General features: G+C 36.7%; 1 protein-coding gene and 1 non-coding gene across 3 annotated transcripts in view; one reads left to right on the top strand and one right to left on the bottom strand.

Annotated features, from left to right (window-relative positions):
* Iqcb1 (IQ motif containing B1) overlaps positions 1–16,596 on the top strand; it is a 68,308-nt gene that overhangs the window by 43,536 nt on the left and 8,176 nt on the right. For both annotated transcript variants that reach the window (XM_048454189.3, XM_085696277.2), the window contains exon 13: positions 466–597. In XM_048454189.3, coding sequence (XP_048310146.3) covers positions 466–597 — 132 coding nt within the window. The remainder of the gene's footprint in view (positions 1–465; positions 598–16,596) is intronic.
* Positions 9,527–9,633, bottom strand: LOC125413239 (U6 spliceosomal RNA). Its single transcript, XR_007235899.3, has one exon. It is a non-coding gene; the product is annotated as a U6 spliceosomal RNA (small nuclear RNA).

Raw genomic sequence — 16,596 nt, forward strand, 5'->3', positions numbered from 1 at the left:
AGGTCTGGAGACAGGAGGATCAAAAACGGTCATCTTTGACTACATTGTTTGTTCAAGGGTTGCCTTAAGGTATTTGAGGGCTAGCTAATCAAAAACAACAAATAGTAATATTTTGGAATATCCTTGAAAAAATTAAAGTGGAAAAATATACAGATAGCCCTGCCCTACTGGGGAAATTGATGCACACTTAGTAGAAACCAGGCTATGATGGTAGAAGTATTAAGTGTATTTGATCAGTATTTCCAACTTATAATGGATTTATTGGGCATAGCACTATGAGAAGTAGGATGGGTCAGTGTAGTTAAAAGGTCACTATATTTCTTAACTTTGCCACAGCCTCATCCCTTTCCTCATACATACGAAATTAACTGTTGCAATAGTGATGTCACTGACTTAGATTGTAAGGAAAAGATAGCTATTAAGGGACCAGAATCTCAAGCTCTTTTTCTCTCTACCTCACTCTAGGTTCTTAAATTCCTAGCAAAGTGCCGTAAGAAAAATAAACTATTTGCCCCTTGGCATGGACTCCAAGAACTCACTGATGATCGCAGAGCTGAACTGAAGCAACAAGTAGATGACTATGTCAGAAGACATCCGGTATGTATGTTTCTATGCTGAGGAACATGTTTCATTAATCCATTGCATGTTATTCACCACCAAAGCAGTGTTCCATATATGTGTGTGCACACTGACTGTTGGATGCAAGGTAGTTCCATAGAGCTAGTGAAATTGAACTCTTCTTACAGTTACAAGACCAAAAAGTATAATTGATAGTAAATGGAAACTGAACTTAAAAATTGGTTACTTCTTGTACTTTGTCAATGAAACTTGTATGTTGCTTCTTTTATAAGAGCATAGTAAAATTTTGTCTGCTTTGAATCTTTTAATACGAATCTGTATTGTCAATCAATGAATATTCATCCTTACCTCCATATGCTCAAACACATGTGTAAGAACTTATATTTCCTAGTCTGTTAATAAGCTTCCAACACCTAGTAAGATGTAAACTTTGATGACCTGCCTTTTTGATTTTATTATTGTAATGCTACTGACACCTTTTCCCCAACAGAAACACCAATATCTCTGACTTTGTGTGAGCACAGTGTAACAAAGCAGGTGCTACCTGCTTCTTCGCTATCAGTTCCTGATCTTACAAACCTCCACATCTTTGAAGGTCATTTTCTTCTTTGTTTAGAATGACTCAGCATTCCTGTCATTCTTAATTGCCTGTATGTTCACAGATCATCTCTACTTTTTTGTCTTCTATGTTTCCAAACTTGTCAAATTTTATGGAGAAAGTGATAATTTATAGTTATTTGAATGAACCATTCTTAGTATATCAAAGTACTGCTTTTGTTTTGTTAGGATTGTGCTATAATGCTGCTTGCATCTGAATGCATGTTTTTTCTTTTTTCTTCTCTTTCTCCTTTTCTCTCCCCTCCTTATACAAACACAAATTTCTACAATCTAAAGACTTTAGATGACTAATGTTAGAGGTTTGATATAATACTTTTAGGTAATCCTACCATTTATCATTTCATTCTTCCAGAGCCTGACCTCCACAAAATGAAAATCAGAATACATTTGAATCTGTGACCATATGTGAACCTAATAACCACTAAAGCAGAGCAATGATAAAAAAGTAAATTGGACAGCAAGATTTAGTCTTACCTATATAAGAGACTTTCCTCATTGTTTAAATTTTTATAAAATATCACTGACTCTTGTCATATGCACTACATAGTTAATAGCCTAAGTGTTATGGGATATTTAACCTTTATGCCAGCTATTCATTTCTATTATTGTAAGACTAAAATAGATATAGGTTATGGCTAAATGGATAGGCATGTTAGTGTTTCAACTAAATTATTTTTTTATTTGTTTGTTTGTTTATTGTCTGGGGTCATAAGCCAATTTGTAGTCAGTTCGCGCTCTTTCCACCATGTAGGTTATTAACATCAAACTCAGATCATCAGGCTTGGCAATAGATAGGAGCCTTTACTCATTAAGCCATCTCACACTGAAAACTTTTCATTTTCTAAAATAAGCTTTTGGTTTTAGTTTTGAACAATGTAATAATTTATAATATAGTCTTTGTAGCGTACTAAAAAGTAAAATACATGGCAACAATAACATAAAAGAATAACAGAACTTAGAAAAAGTTCTTATCTGTCTGAGGGTCTTTAGGAAAGAACTGAACTTTTTCTATCTGAGGGGAATAAAGAATCACATGCTTTCTGATTGTAACCTCTTTTTCTACCTCTTGAAAAATCTCTCTCTGGAAAAAAATCTCTTGAAAAATCTCTCTCCTATACACATTTCTTCTCTCTACTCTGCTACATTTCTTCACATAGAGCTACATCTCTTCTACATCGTTTTCACATTTACACATGTGTGTGTGCGCGCACATACACACACACACACACATACACATTCTTCGCTCATTCATTCGCTCACCTACTCACTTTCTTCAACTGTCCAAACTCTGGACAATTACGAGTTGCATATACACGGTTCAGCCCATTCTAATAACACGTAGTAAGTCATACAGTTTCTCTGAGGCTAGGGAGGTCACATTTACTATAACCGTGGCATTGCTTGGCCATACAGGTGGGAGGCACAGCATATCTACACATAGCCTAAGGGACATGATGGAGAGTGACACTGAAGTTTAGAACCTTAGCAATAAACAGTGACTGAACCTTGAGCCTTGCATCATAAACCGAGGCCAGGAGTACATGCGGAAAATCAATTGCTGCAGGGTGTTATGTCTTAATGTTATCAACCTGACTTTGGTTCAATAGACAGACACCTGGGAACTTGCCCTTGTGCATATTTTGCAGGGGCATCTAGTCTATTTTGAAACTGCTCTGGAGTCTAAAATTAGCTAAATATGTAAAAATATGTCCTTATAATTGAGAACATTGTAATTTTTATATGTCTGAGTATGAAAAATATCTTAGTGTTATTTTTATTCATCAAAACTGTACAGTTTAAGTAGAAATCATCTTCCTGACCATCCACAACTATATGTATGCCCAGGAGATGGAATATATATATATATATATTAAACAACACAGACAGTGAGGAAGGAAAATACCCATAACTGTTTTTAGGGAAGAAATATAGTAGCACATGAGAAAAATTACAGACAGAAGTAGCCAGTTTTCAGAGTCTGTGGCCCTGCAAGCCTAGCTTGAATGGGGTTCCTCCATCTGAGGATTACTCATCTGGTGGATCAACTATAAATTGCTATCTGCTATATATTCTTGTGGCCTCTGGCGAAGCCATTGCTACCTGCAGCTCTCAGTAGTCTTCTTTGATCAAATTTGATTTTCTTTAACTCACAATGAGTCTACAGAATCTCACTTCATGGGGAAATAAAAGCATAATCTCTCTCCTAGAGTAACATATCTTTTGATGTAAATTGTGAAGTAAAGGTATTTTCAAAATATATAGGTTGGTTGAATCTAGCAGTTTTCATAATCGTTGTCTTGTAGCAGCCAAAAAATTTAAAGACAACGTAATAACATACAGGATCCAAACTCTCTGTGTATTTTCTATCTTTACGGGGCTTATTATATTTTTTATCACTCTATTTCTTTTTAAAGGAATTGTTCTACCCTTTTTCCTTTCTCTCCCAAGCTTTTGTAACCTGTTTAGAGGTTTTTTGTATTTTTTTTAAGTAATTTTATTAAATTATAAAAGTTTCCATTTCCACCCCTCCTCCCACCACCCTCCCACTCCCCCCACTCCCTCTCCTCCTCCCTCTCCATCCCTAAGAGCAGTCAGGGTTTCCTGCCCAGTGGGAAGTTCAAGTTCCTCCCCGCTCCCTCCAGGTCCAGGAAGGTCAGTGTCCAGACGGACTGGATCCGCAAAATCCAGTATATGCAGAGGAAACAAGTCCCAGTGCCATTGTCAATGGCTTTTCAGAAAGACTCCGGGCCAGCCACATTCAGAGAATCCGGCCACATTCAGAGAATCTGGTTGGATTGCGTCCTCGTTCAGTCCCAGTCCAACTGGCCTTGGTAAACTCTCATTAGATCCGTCCCCTTGTATCAGTGGGTGATCGCATCCCTCGCAGTCCTTATTTCCTTTTTCATTTTCTTCCTCCTTCTGCTCCTCATTTGGACCTTGGGGGGCTCAGTCCGGTGCTCCAATGTGGGTCTCCGTCTCTATCGCCATCCATCCTCGGATGAAGGTTCTCTCTGATCTTGCCTTCTTTGCTCACGTTCTCTTTCTTTATGCTTCTCGTTTGGACCTAGGGAGTTAAGTCCAGTGTTCCGATGTGGGTCTCTGTCTCTATCTCCATCCATCACCAGATGAAGGTTCTATGGTGATAAGCAAAATATTCATCAGTATGGTTATGGGCCTAGGCCATTTCAGGCACCCTCTCTTCTGTCCAGAGAACAACCTGGGGATCTCTCCTTGGACCTGGGATCCCATTTATAATCAAGTCTCCTGTAAACCCTAAAATGACTCCCTTAGTTGAAATATATTCTTCCCTGATCCCATATCCATCCTTCCTCCCTCCCCCCCATCCCAGTCCACCTAGCTTTCCCCATTCCTCCCCTACTCCCTTCTCTCTAACCCTCTCCTCTTCCAAGAACCCTCCCACCCCCCCATGCACCCGAAGTTACCTGGGACTCTTGTCTATTTCCAATCTCCAGGCAGATAGCTACATGATTTTCATCAGGTTCACCTTCTTATTTAGCTTCTCTAGGATCACGAAGGCTCATAGACCTTTAATTATGGTTAGAATCCACATATGAGTGAATACATACCATAGTCCTCTTTTTGGGTCTGGCTTACCTCACTCAGTAAAGCGTTTTCTATTTCCATCCATTTGCATGCAAAATTCAAGATGTCATTGTTTTTTACCGCTGAGTAGAACTCTAATGTATATATGTTCCACACCTTTATTAACCATTCTTCTATTGATGGGCACCTAGGTTGTTTCCAGGTTCTAGCTATTACAAATAGTGCTGCTATGAACATAGTTGAACAAATGCTTTTGTAGTATGATAGGGCATCTCTTGGGTATATTCCTAAGAGTGGAATTGCTGGGTCCTGAGGGAGGTTGACTCCCAGTTTCCTGAGAAACTGCCACACTGATTTCCACAGTGGCTGCACAAGTTTGCAATCCCACCAACAATGGATGAGTGTTCCCCTCATTCCACATCCTCTCCAGCATAGGCTATCATTGGTGTTTTTGAGTTTGGCTATTCTGACAGGTGTAAGATGATATCTCAAAGTTGTTTTGATTTGCATTTCCCTGATGGCTAAGGAGGTTGAGCATGACCTTAAGTGCCTTTTGGCCATTCAGAGTTCATCTGTTGTGAATTCTCTGTTCAGTTCAGTACCCCATTTTTTAATTGGGTTAATTAGAGTTTTAGTGTCTAGTTTCTTGAGTTCTTTGTATATTTTGGAGATCAGACCTTTGTCTGATGGCGGGGTTTGTGAAGATCTTCTCCCAGTCGGAAGGTAGCCTTTTGGTCTTACTGACAGTGTCCTTTGCTTTACAGAAGCTTCTCAGTTTCAGGAGGTCCCATTTATTCATTGCTTCTCTTATTGTCTGCGCTCCTGGAGTTCTGCTTAGGAGGTGGTCTCCTGTGCCTATATCTTGTAGACTACTTCCCACTTTCTCTTCTATCAGGTTCAAAGTGGTCGGATTAATGTTGATGTCTTTAATCCATTTGGACCTGAGTTTTGTGCATGGTGATAGATATGGATCTATTTTCATTCTTCCACAGGTTGACATCCAGTTATGCCAGCACCATTTGTTAAAGATGCTTTCCTTCTTCCATTGTATACCTTTAGCTCCCTTGTCAAATATCAGGTGTTCATACGTTTGTGGGTTAATACCCGGGTCTTCTATTCGATTCCATAGGTCGACTTCTCTGTTGTTATGCCAATACCAAGCTGTTTTCAATACTGTAGCTCTGTAATAGAGTTTGAAGTCAGGGATGGTAATGCCTCCAGAAGTTCCTTTATTGTATAAGATTGTTTTGGCTATCCTGGGTTTTTTGTTTTTCCATATAAACTTGATTATTGTTCTCTCAAGGTCTGTGAAGAAGTTTGATGGAATTTTGATGGGAATTGCGTTGAATCTATAGATTGCTTTTGGTAGAATTACCATTTTTACTATGTTGATTTTCCCAATCCAAGAGCAGGGGAGGTCTTTCCATTTTCTGGTATCCTCCTCAATTTCTTTCTTCAAAGACTTAAAGTTCTTGTCAAATAGGTCTTTCACTTCCTTGGTTAGAGTTACCGCAAGATATTTTATGCTATTTGTGGCTATCATGAAAGGTCATATTTCTCTGATTTCCCTCTCTGCTTCTTTATCCTTTGTGTATAGAAGGGCAACCGATTTTTTGGAGTTGATCTTGTATCCTGCCACATTACTAAAGGTGTTTATCAATTGTAAAAGTTCTTTGGTAGAGTTTTTGGGGTCGCTTATGTACACTATCATATCGTCTGCAAATAACGAAAGTTTAACTTCATCCTTTCCAATTCGAATCCCCTTGATCCCCTTATGTTGTCTTATTGCTATTGCTTGAACTTCAAGCACTATATTGAAGAGGTATGGAGAGAGTGGACAGCCTTGTCGTGTTCCTGATTTTAGTGGAATGGCTTTGAGTTTCTCTCCATTCAATTTGATGTTAGCTGTCGGCTTACTATATATTGCTTTTATTATATTTAGGTATGATCCTCGTATACCCAATCTCTCCAACACCTTTATCATAAAGGGGTTTTGAATTTTGTCAAATGCTTTTTCAGCATCCAATGAAATGATCATATGGTTTTTTTCTTTCAGTTTATTTATATGATGGATTACATTGATAGATTTGCATATGTTGAACCAGCCCTGCATCTCTGGGATGAAGCCCACTTGATTATAATGGATAATTTTTCTAATGTATTCTTGGATTCGGTTTGCCAGTATTTTATTGAGTATTTTAGCGTCAATGTTCATGAGTGAGATTGGTCTGTAATTCTCTTTCTTGTTTGTGTCTTTGTGTGGTTTTGGTATCAGGGTAACTGTAGCTTCATAAAAAAAGTTTGGCAATGATTCTTCTGTTTCTATATTGTGAAATACATTAAGGAGTATAGGTATTAGCTCTTCCTGGAAGTTCTGGTAGAATTCTGCATTGAAACCATCTGGTCCTGGGCTTTTTTTGGTTGGGAGGTTTTTGATAACAGCTTCTAATTCTTCACGACTGACAGGTCTATTTAGATTGTTCACCTTGATTTAACTTTGGTAAATGGTATTTATCTAAAGACCAATCCATTTCTTGTACATTTTCCAACTTTGTGGCATATAAACTCTCGCAGTAAGATCTAATGATTCTCTGAATTTCCACTGTGTCTGTTGTTATGTCCCCCTTTTCATTTCTGATCTTATTAATTTGAGTGTTGTCTCTCTGCCGTTTGATTAGTTTGGCTAGGGGTTTGTCAATCTTGTCGATTTTCTCCAAGAACCAACTTTTTGTTTCGTTGATTTTTTGGATTGTTTTCTGTGTTTCTATTTTGTTGATTTCAGCCCTCAGTTTGATTATTTCCAATCTTCTACTCCTCCTGGGAGAGTCTGCTTCTTTTTTTTCCAGAGCTTTTAGGTGTGCTGTTAAATCTCCAATATATGCTTTCTCCGATTTCTTTAATTGGGCACTTAGTGTTATGAACTTTCCTCTTAGCACTGCTTTCATTGTGTCCCATAGGTTTGAGTATGTTGTGTCTTTATTTTCATTAAATTCAAGGAAGACTTTAATTTCTTTCTTTATTTCTTCCTTGACCCAGGGATGAATCAGTAGTTGACTGTTCAACTTCCACACGTTTGTAGGCTTTCTGGTATTCGAATTGTTATTGAATTCTAACTTTATTCCGTGGTGATCCGACAAGACACAGGTGATTACTAATATTTTTTTGTATCTGTGTAACTTTGCTTTGTTACCAAGTATGTTGTCAATTTTCGAGAAGGTTCCATGAGCTGCAGAGAAGAAGGTATATTCTTTCCTTTTTCGGTAGAATGTTCTATAGATATTCGTTAAGTCCATTTGATTCATTACCTCTAGCAATTCTCATATTTCTCTGTTGAGTTTCTGTTTGATTGACCTGTCCATTGGTGAGAGAGGTGTGTTGAAGTCTCCTACTGTTAGTGTGTGTGGTTTGATGACTGCCTTGAGTTCTAAAAGTTTTTCTTTTACATAAGTGGGTGCTTTTATATTAGGGGCGTAGATATTCAGGATTGAGACTTCCTCCTGATTAATTGTTCCTGTTATGAATATGAAATGTCCGTCTCCATCTCTTCTGATTGATTTTAGTTTGAAGTCAATTTTGTTAGATATTAGAATGGCCACACCAGCTTGTTTCTTAGGTCCATTTGCTTGGAAAACCTTTTCCCAACCCTTTCCTCTGAGTAGATGTCTATCTTTGTGGTTGAGGTGTGTTTCTTGTAAACAGTAGAATGACAGTAGAATGTTGGATCCTGTTTTCTTATCCAGTCTCTAAGTCTGTGCCTTTTTATAGGTGAGTTGAGTCCATTAATATTAAGTGATATTAGTGACCAGTGGTTGTTGATTCCGGTTTTTATTTTTTTGGTGTGTGTGTGTAGTAGAGTTTGTGTGTTTCTCTTCTTTGAGTTGTAGTTGTGAAGGGTTGCTAGATGTCTGGGTTATTGTAGGCAGTGATGGCAATATTGGATTCCTTGGGTTGCGATTTTCCTTCTATTACTTTCTGTAAGGCTGGGTTTGTGGCTACGAATTGTTTAAATTTACTTTTATCCTGGAATATTTTGTTTTCTCCGTTGATAGTGAACGATAGCTTGGCTGGGTATAGTAGTCTGGGTTTGCATCCATGGTTTCTTAGTTTCTGCAGTACCTCTATCCAGGATCTTCTGGCTTTCATGGTTTTCATTGGGAAGTCTGGTGTAAGCCTGATAGGTTTACCTTTATAAGTCACTTGACCTTTTTCTTTTGCAGCTCTTAATATTCTTTCTTTAATCTGAATGTTTTGTGTTTTGATTATTATATGGCGAGGGGACTCTTTTTTTGATCCAGTCTATTCGGCGTTCTGTATGCTTCTTGAACCTTCATAGGAATATCGTTCTTTAGATTGGGCAAGTTTTCTTCTATAATTTTGTTAAATATATTTACTGGGCCTTTGATCTGCGGTTCTTCTCCTTCTTCAATCCCTATTATTCTTAGATTTGGTTTTTTTATTGTGTCCCAGATTTCCTGAATGTTTTGTGAAGAGAATTTGTTGGACTTGGACTTGTCGTTTTCTTTGATCAGAGCATTTATTGTCTCTATGGTATCTTCAGAATCTGAGATTCATTCTTCTATCTCTTGTATTCTATTGGTTATGCTTGATTCTGTAGTCTCTGTTCGTTTACCTAGGTTTTCTATATCCAGCCGGTTCTCATTTTGTGTTTTCTTCATTGCCTCCATTTCAATTTTCAATTCTTGGACTGTTTTCTTTACTTGTTTGATTGTTTTTTCTTGGTTTCTCAGGGTATCATTTACGGATTAAAAATATGGAACGCTTCACGAATTTGCGTGTCATCCTTGTGCAGGGGCCATGCTAATCTTCTCTGTATCGTTCCAGTTTTAGTATATGTGCTGCCAAAGCGAGCACCTGTTTAGAGGTTTTATTCCATCTGAATCTGTCTTTACTGTGTGTCTGTAATATTTTCTGTCTGCATGAGCAAAAACCTTAACCCACCATGAAGCGTGCTGGCAGAGCTCTCAAGCCCACAGGCAGCAACTTGGAAAAGTCTCTCTGTACTGTGGCCCATGTGTGAGCCTGCAAAACCCACCAGGCCACTTAAATCATCACAGTTGGTGGCCATTTCCATCTTGCAGGTAGCATCTCTTGCTTGCTGCTGGTGTGAGACAAGGAAGCTGCAACTGGCTCTATTTTTGTGTATTTAGATCCTTTTGTAAAGCATTTTTAGACCTTTGGATCCATGCTGGACTGTGGGCACCATTTGTAGGTAGGAGTTTTCCTGGCTGACTTCTTTTCTGATGCCACACTTCTTCCTATCATTTTCCTAGTTTGGTTGTACCACCTATAATTCCTGCCTGGTTACTGACCAACCAGCTTTTTATTAACTCAATCTTAGTAGCAAATCTTTACAATGTTCAAAATTATTATCCCACAGCACAGTTGCAAATATTTATATAGAAAAGTGAACTTCAATCCAAATTCCATACCATGTACAAAGTTTAACCCAAGATGTTTCCTAAATATAATTAAATACATGACCTAAAACTATAAAACTTCTAGAAGAAAATATGGTAAAAATTGTGAAATTGAATTAGTCAGTGATTTTTCAAATACTCCAGAAGTCAAAAGAAGAAAATTAATGAATTGACTTCATCAAAATTTAAAACATGTGCTCTATAGATCTGTTAAGATAATGAAAGAAAAACAGAGATTGGGGAAATGCCTTTGCTGTTCATTTATCTGTATACTAATCCATAGAAAAAGATTTTAAAACTCAATAAGAAAACATGTAATCTATTTTTTAAGTGGCCTGAAGACTTGAAAAGACAAATCTTCCAAAGAAAATATCCAGATAACGAACACAGAAGAAAGTGCATCAACACTCATTTGAGGGAATACAAATTAAAACCAGTGAGGAAATCCACACTGAATGTCTAGAATGGCTAAAATCTAAAAGATCAAATCACTAAGTTTGGGAAGTTAATAGAAGAAATGTGATTGCTCAGATTCTCTTAAGAATGTAAAAATAATTTGATAGCTTCTTAAACGTATGTATCAGACTGGAGAGAGTTCAGAGGTTAAAAGTGTTTACTGCTCCTTCAATGGACCTGAGTTAGGGTCCTCACACCTACATTGAGCAGCTCTCAACCACCAGGAACTCCAGCTCCAGTGAAACTGACATCCTTGTCTGATCACAATGAACACCCACATACTTGTGTGTACATACACACATATACAAACAAACAGAAAGAAATCTTTAAAAACATATAAAATACTATCTTGTGCAAACTACCACTGCACAACTATCCAGCACTGCAAAAATAAAGCCACAAAACCTAAGAATAACCATCTTAGCAATAGTTACATATCCAGTGACATGAAGTGTAAGAGTCTGCACTTTCCAGTGGATACCCACACCCGATTCAGACTGCGCACTTTCCCGAACTCGGGCCCACGAGAATGGACGATTGTCCTGAGGGTTAAAAAAGAGACACACACAAAAGAGACCTTTGCTCATTTACCAGAGTAAATGGCAACTTTATTAAACTCAAGTCGAGTATTTATACCAGTGGGCAACCAGGATCAAAAAGGGCAAGGCCTCCTCCCAACAAAAGCAGGAAGGAGAATAAAGGCCCCTGTAAAGGAAAACTCCTCCCACCCAGAGGGGGCTGGGAAAACTGGCCTCTGTGGGAGTTTTTCCCCAGGCAGGTGGTCGAGGGTACAAGGCAATGTCAGACAGGTTAGATAGGCCTTGGTGCCTGAGCTTCTTTGAGGCAGGTTGAGAAATTACCATTTTAAAGTAAAATAGATCCCTCAGGCTAATGTACCAGGCTGTAGCAGAACCAAGGACAGAACTAGCAGGAAGCTTAGCTGGTTAGCGTAAACATTATTTGCATCCAGTATTTTGGTCTCAAGGATCAGGGAGGACAGGGTCCCACAATGAAGTACATTTACTTTGTTGTGTCACCTTTAGCACCATTCATCATTAGACTTTTTTCTTCTTTTAATTATATTTTACAATTTTTATTAAATAGTATACTTATTTCCTCCTTAAATCCCCAAAACTATCCATGTGTGTGTGAATTTGATTAAGTACTAAATATGAAGTCATACAGTATCCTTTGTGTACAATTTATTTCATTTAGTATAGTGTTTTTAAATCTTATTCAGGGTGTAGCTTGTGTCTGAATTTTTTTCTTAAAATTTGAATAAAATTCCACTGGGCATATTCTGGAGGCAGAGACAGGTAGATAGATATCTGGGAGTTTGAGGCCTGACTGAGCTATATAATAAAACTGTCTCAAAAAATATTTTTGATAGCATTCCATTGTAGGTGTGCTGTATATTGAACTTAAACACTAGTATAGTATTCAAGTGTTTTTATAGTGTGTGTGTGTGTGTGTGTGTGTGTGTGTGTGTGTGTGTGTATTTTGTTTTAGTTTTGGAGGGGGATGCATTTCTTGGTTTGCCTTTTTGACATGACACAGGGTCTCATGAAGACCTAACTGCTGTAAAGCTCATTGTATAACTTTGAGGATGACCTTGAACTTTTGGTCCTCTTGCCTTTTCCTCCCAAGTGCTGGGATTACAGGTATTCACTGCTATACTGTACAGTTTTATGTGATGTTCGAGATTAAACCCAGGAACTCGGCATGTGAGGCACGCACTGACTGAGTTCTGTCCCAGTCCATGGTTTTTGTTGTTTTAAATATAGCTAATAAATGTGACTTTTTATTTTATTATATTTTAGATTTGCATTTCTATTATGATTAGTGATTTTCAGTACATTGCCATGTATTTATTTACCATTTACATAATCATATTCAAGACTTTTGCCCATGTCAAATCAGTTTGCTTTTTTGTTGATAAACTGTTTGAGTTCTCTGTATACTGATCCTTTTCTGATAAATGATTTGGAAATGTTTTTTCAATTTGGTAGAATAATGTCCTTTGATACACCAAAAATCTTCATTTTTATGAATTTCACTTTGTCTTCTGTTATATAGCTCTTATTTTTAGGTTTTTGACCTCTTAAAAAAATCAGACTTGTGAGCAGTTAGTTGTAGCCTGAATATTAAAACCCAGAGACAGATATTGGGGTTCAAACTGAAGATCAGAAAAGGAAAGCAGCCAACCACTGGCTCTTAGAACAAAAATGGGCAATCCTGCCTCCGTGAATCCTCAAATTGAGACTGTGTATGAGGTTGTCTCCTCCCATCTTATATTCCTCTCTACTGCTGGGATTAAAGGCATGTACCACCACTGCCCAACCTTTACGATTAACTGGTATGGCTGCTAGGATTAAAGGTGTGTGCTACCACTATCTGACCTGTATGGCTGGCTAGTGTGGGTGCTTTGCACTGATCTTCAGGCAAGCTTTGTTTATTAAAATAATATACCACTATATTTCCTTTTTTATCTGAAATAATATTAAATGATATAACTAATAAAAGAAAAACTATATACAGTAAGTACAATAACTATACAATATATACAGACAATAAATACATCAACAATATCTAGTCCATTTGCATTTGACAAATTTAGAGAAAATATTCCATATCTATCCTGTCTTGGTGAGTTCAAAGTCTTGTACCTAATTTACTTTCTATCATAACTTGCTTTCTGTGTCTGGCAAATGAGGAAAATTATAGCTATCTTGTCTTCAACTCCCTCAGAGACCCAACAAGGAAATAATATTAACTGAGTAAGCAGAACGTATGAGCAGGCAGCTTCCAAAAAAATGTAGGAAGTGACAGAAACAGCTGGCTGCCTGGACAGTCACTCCAAGTTCCTCTGCAACATTGGGGCATCTATCTTTATCCTCCAGGCCGCAGAATATCCAACAGATTTTTCTGTAAAGCAGAATATTCTGATGGACTGTCCTTCCTTGTCTTGACAATGTTTGTCAGTTACTTTCTTTTGTAGTCTGCTTGTCTAATTAGGACAGCATACTGTTAGCAGTTGAGGCAGGGGCATTTCCTTGCCCAGTGGTTTACTGATACCACAAAGAAAGTAAAGTCCATGTGGAGTTTCTTCAGTGCCCATTATCTTCTCTGAAATAGATTAGTGCTACCAGAAACAGACATAACTTATTGTCATTAAAAAAAAGAATCAATGTTATTAAAACATCTTAAATGCCATATTCCATAGACCTCTGAGTTATTTGAAGATGACCTGTCTATCTAAAATATATTTTTGTTTAACCTTGAAAACATATCTAATGAGACTACAAGTTCTATTATAATAGGTGATTAACTATTAACCTGCATTTCTTTGTTGCGCTAAACAGTTGGCAATATCAATTTTCAAGGGCTAGAAATTGGCATTATATTGTTAAATGAGTTGTATAGGTACAATATCTTGAACTGTACATAGAAATGTATGTACAATATATCCTAACAAAATTAATCTCAAATTTGTTTCAATATATAAACTTTATATACAATGTACAAAAATTTAATCTAATATAAAACATTTCAAACTAATAGTTGCTTTTTAAAAAGTATATTCAGTAATATACCTTTTAATATTACATTTGTTTCCTCCTTTTTTCCAAATAGATATATACCTTTTTATATTATATTTGTATCCTCCCCTTTTTTCCAAATAGATTAAGTTTATCTACCCTTTTTATCATGTCGTATCTATATCCTCCTTTTTTCTTTTCAAAACAAGAACCTTGAATCTAATTTTCTTTATTTAGCTTTTTTCCTGTCTATTACTAACATCAGTGTATAACCAATCCCCGTAAACAATGACAGATACCCATAGCCCAAAGAAAGACCAAAACCACCCACCCTACCTCTTGGAAATTAAGTTAGCCTTGTGTTCTTAAGTTTACTTCCTTAGGGGTAATGACATCTTTAGGGGGATCCTAAAAAGAAAAATTTAGGTCATTTTTTAAGTCCTGGGAGAGATAACTGTATCATTTATTGTCCAGTCTCTGTGTAATGGGAAAGGGCAGAGCTGTCTCAAGTCGTCACTAGAGTGGTCTGTAAGACTGGGATCATTTCAGCTAGCCACCTCAAAATTGTTCTGAGAAGTTTGCCGTCCAAAGCCTATCTTTAGGTGGTATTTTTCAAATTAGTGATGATATCATAGTCCTGGAGGAATCATTGTGGGGCTGCATCCTCCTTTTGGAGACATCAAAGGTTGCTGTTAGGCATGCTCATGATTCACTACAGAAAACTGCAGTGAACTCAAACCCAAAATCATGTACAGGAAGGTAGATGAAACCTTTTTAAAAAAAATTAATTAGTACTCTATATGACCATTAATGTCATGATAAATATTTAGAATATATATGTGTGTATGTATTATAAAATTTATATCTTAAGAAAAACTGTTAGAGTCTATATAAAATCAAAGGATTATGAAATTAGTGTCAATAAAATAGCCCTTAAATATTTGTATTTTTATGTCCTATAACAGGTGGCTCTTCTAACAAGAGACAGATTTTGGATTTTACTTTAATAAGCATGCTTGGGTTTAGAGAAGGAGAGAGCCACATTCCAACTCCAAAGCCAGCTTTTATTTTTAATTATACTGGAACTACAAAAAGACTATTTAGATTATATGTCTGTAGAGAACAGCAGAATAATTGGGAAGATATATGAAATTTTCTCCTATTGGAAATGTGATATACCAGTAGGCCAATTTGCTCTTTTTCTCAAGATATTTTTTCTGGATGATTTGTCCTTTTTTTCCCAGATGTCTCTTTTGTACAGTGGTCTTCAGTTTCCTTAGCTGGATACCTTTATTCTCCTGTAAAGGCAGAAACAAAACCCTTCCACTGCCCTAATTTTGGAGAAATTCTCTTTTGGCAAGTTATATCTGATCAAATGAAAAGCATTTGTTAGTTTTATAGATTAGTTTAGATTAAACAGACATATTGCTTAATGAATTATCATCTCTTCTAATTAAGAAGTGTCTCTTGTTCAAATTGAATCTTTATCAATTTTGATGGTATCCATAGCATTTCTTTTGTGGAAACAAAAGCAAAACCCCTTCTCCAACATAACACATGTCCTGTTTTCCATTCTGAGGTCAGTAGATCTTTAAAGTATAGCAGCTAATTTAATTCTGTAGTTATTTTCTACTATCCAATATAGTATCTCTCCACAGCTGTTGTTTCTTTCTCATTAGCATTTAGAAAATTCAAAATTAATAAAATATTATACAATCTGTTTCTGGGAGTATTTATCATTTCTTTCTGTTTATTTAACATATCCTTTAGTTTGATGTGATCTTTCTATAACTGCCTGCCCTATAGGATTGTGTGATGTACCTATAATATTATTTATATTATAATAAGCAAAAAACCCATTTCATTCTCTTAGAGACATAGGTTGGAGCATTATCTGTCTTTATTTGTATAGGTATACCCATGATGGCCATAACTTCTAGCAAGTATGTGATTACTTAATCAGTCTTTTCCAAATTCAAAGCAGTTGCCCATTAAAAACCTGAATAGGTATCAATGGTGTGGTGTACATATTTTAGTTTTCCAAATTCTATAAAATGGAACACATCCATCTGCCACATTTCATTCCTTTGAGTACCCTTTGAGTTACTTCCTGCCAGTAGTGACATTTGATTGTAGAAGGAACAAGTAGGACATTTCCTTGTATTTTCCTTGGCTTGTTGTCATGTGATAGAAGTCTTCTTTTACACCATTGATATTGACATGATGTTTTTTAATGAAATTCTGAGGCCCTCAGCACATTTCTGATTAATAATTGATTACTGCATTATCTTGTGCTAGAGGACCTGGCAGACCCAGATGGGATCTCATATGTGTTATGTATATGGGATGATTCCTATTCCTGATCTTATCTTCTAACTGAATAAATAATAAAGTCAATTCTG

This window comes from Myodes glareolus, chromosome 2 (assembly GCF_982192425.1).
Source record: "Myodes glareolus chromosome 2, mMyoGla1.1, whole genome shotgun sequence".
Classification (NCBI taxonomy): Eukaryota; Metazoa; Chordata; class Mammalia; order Rodentia; family Cricetidae; genus Myodes; species Myodes glareolus.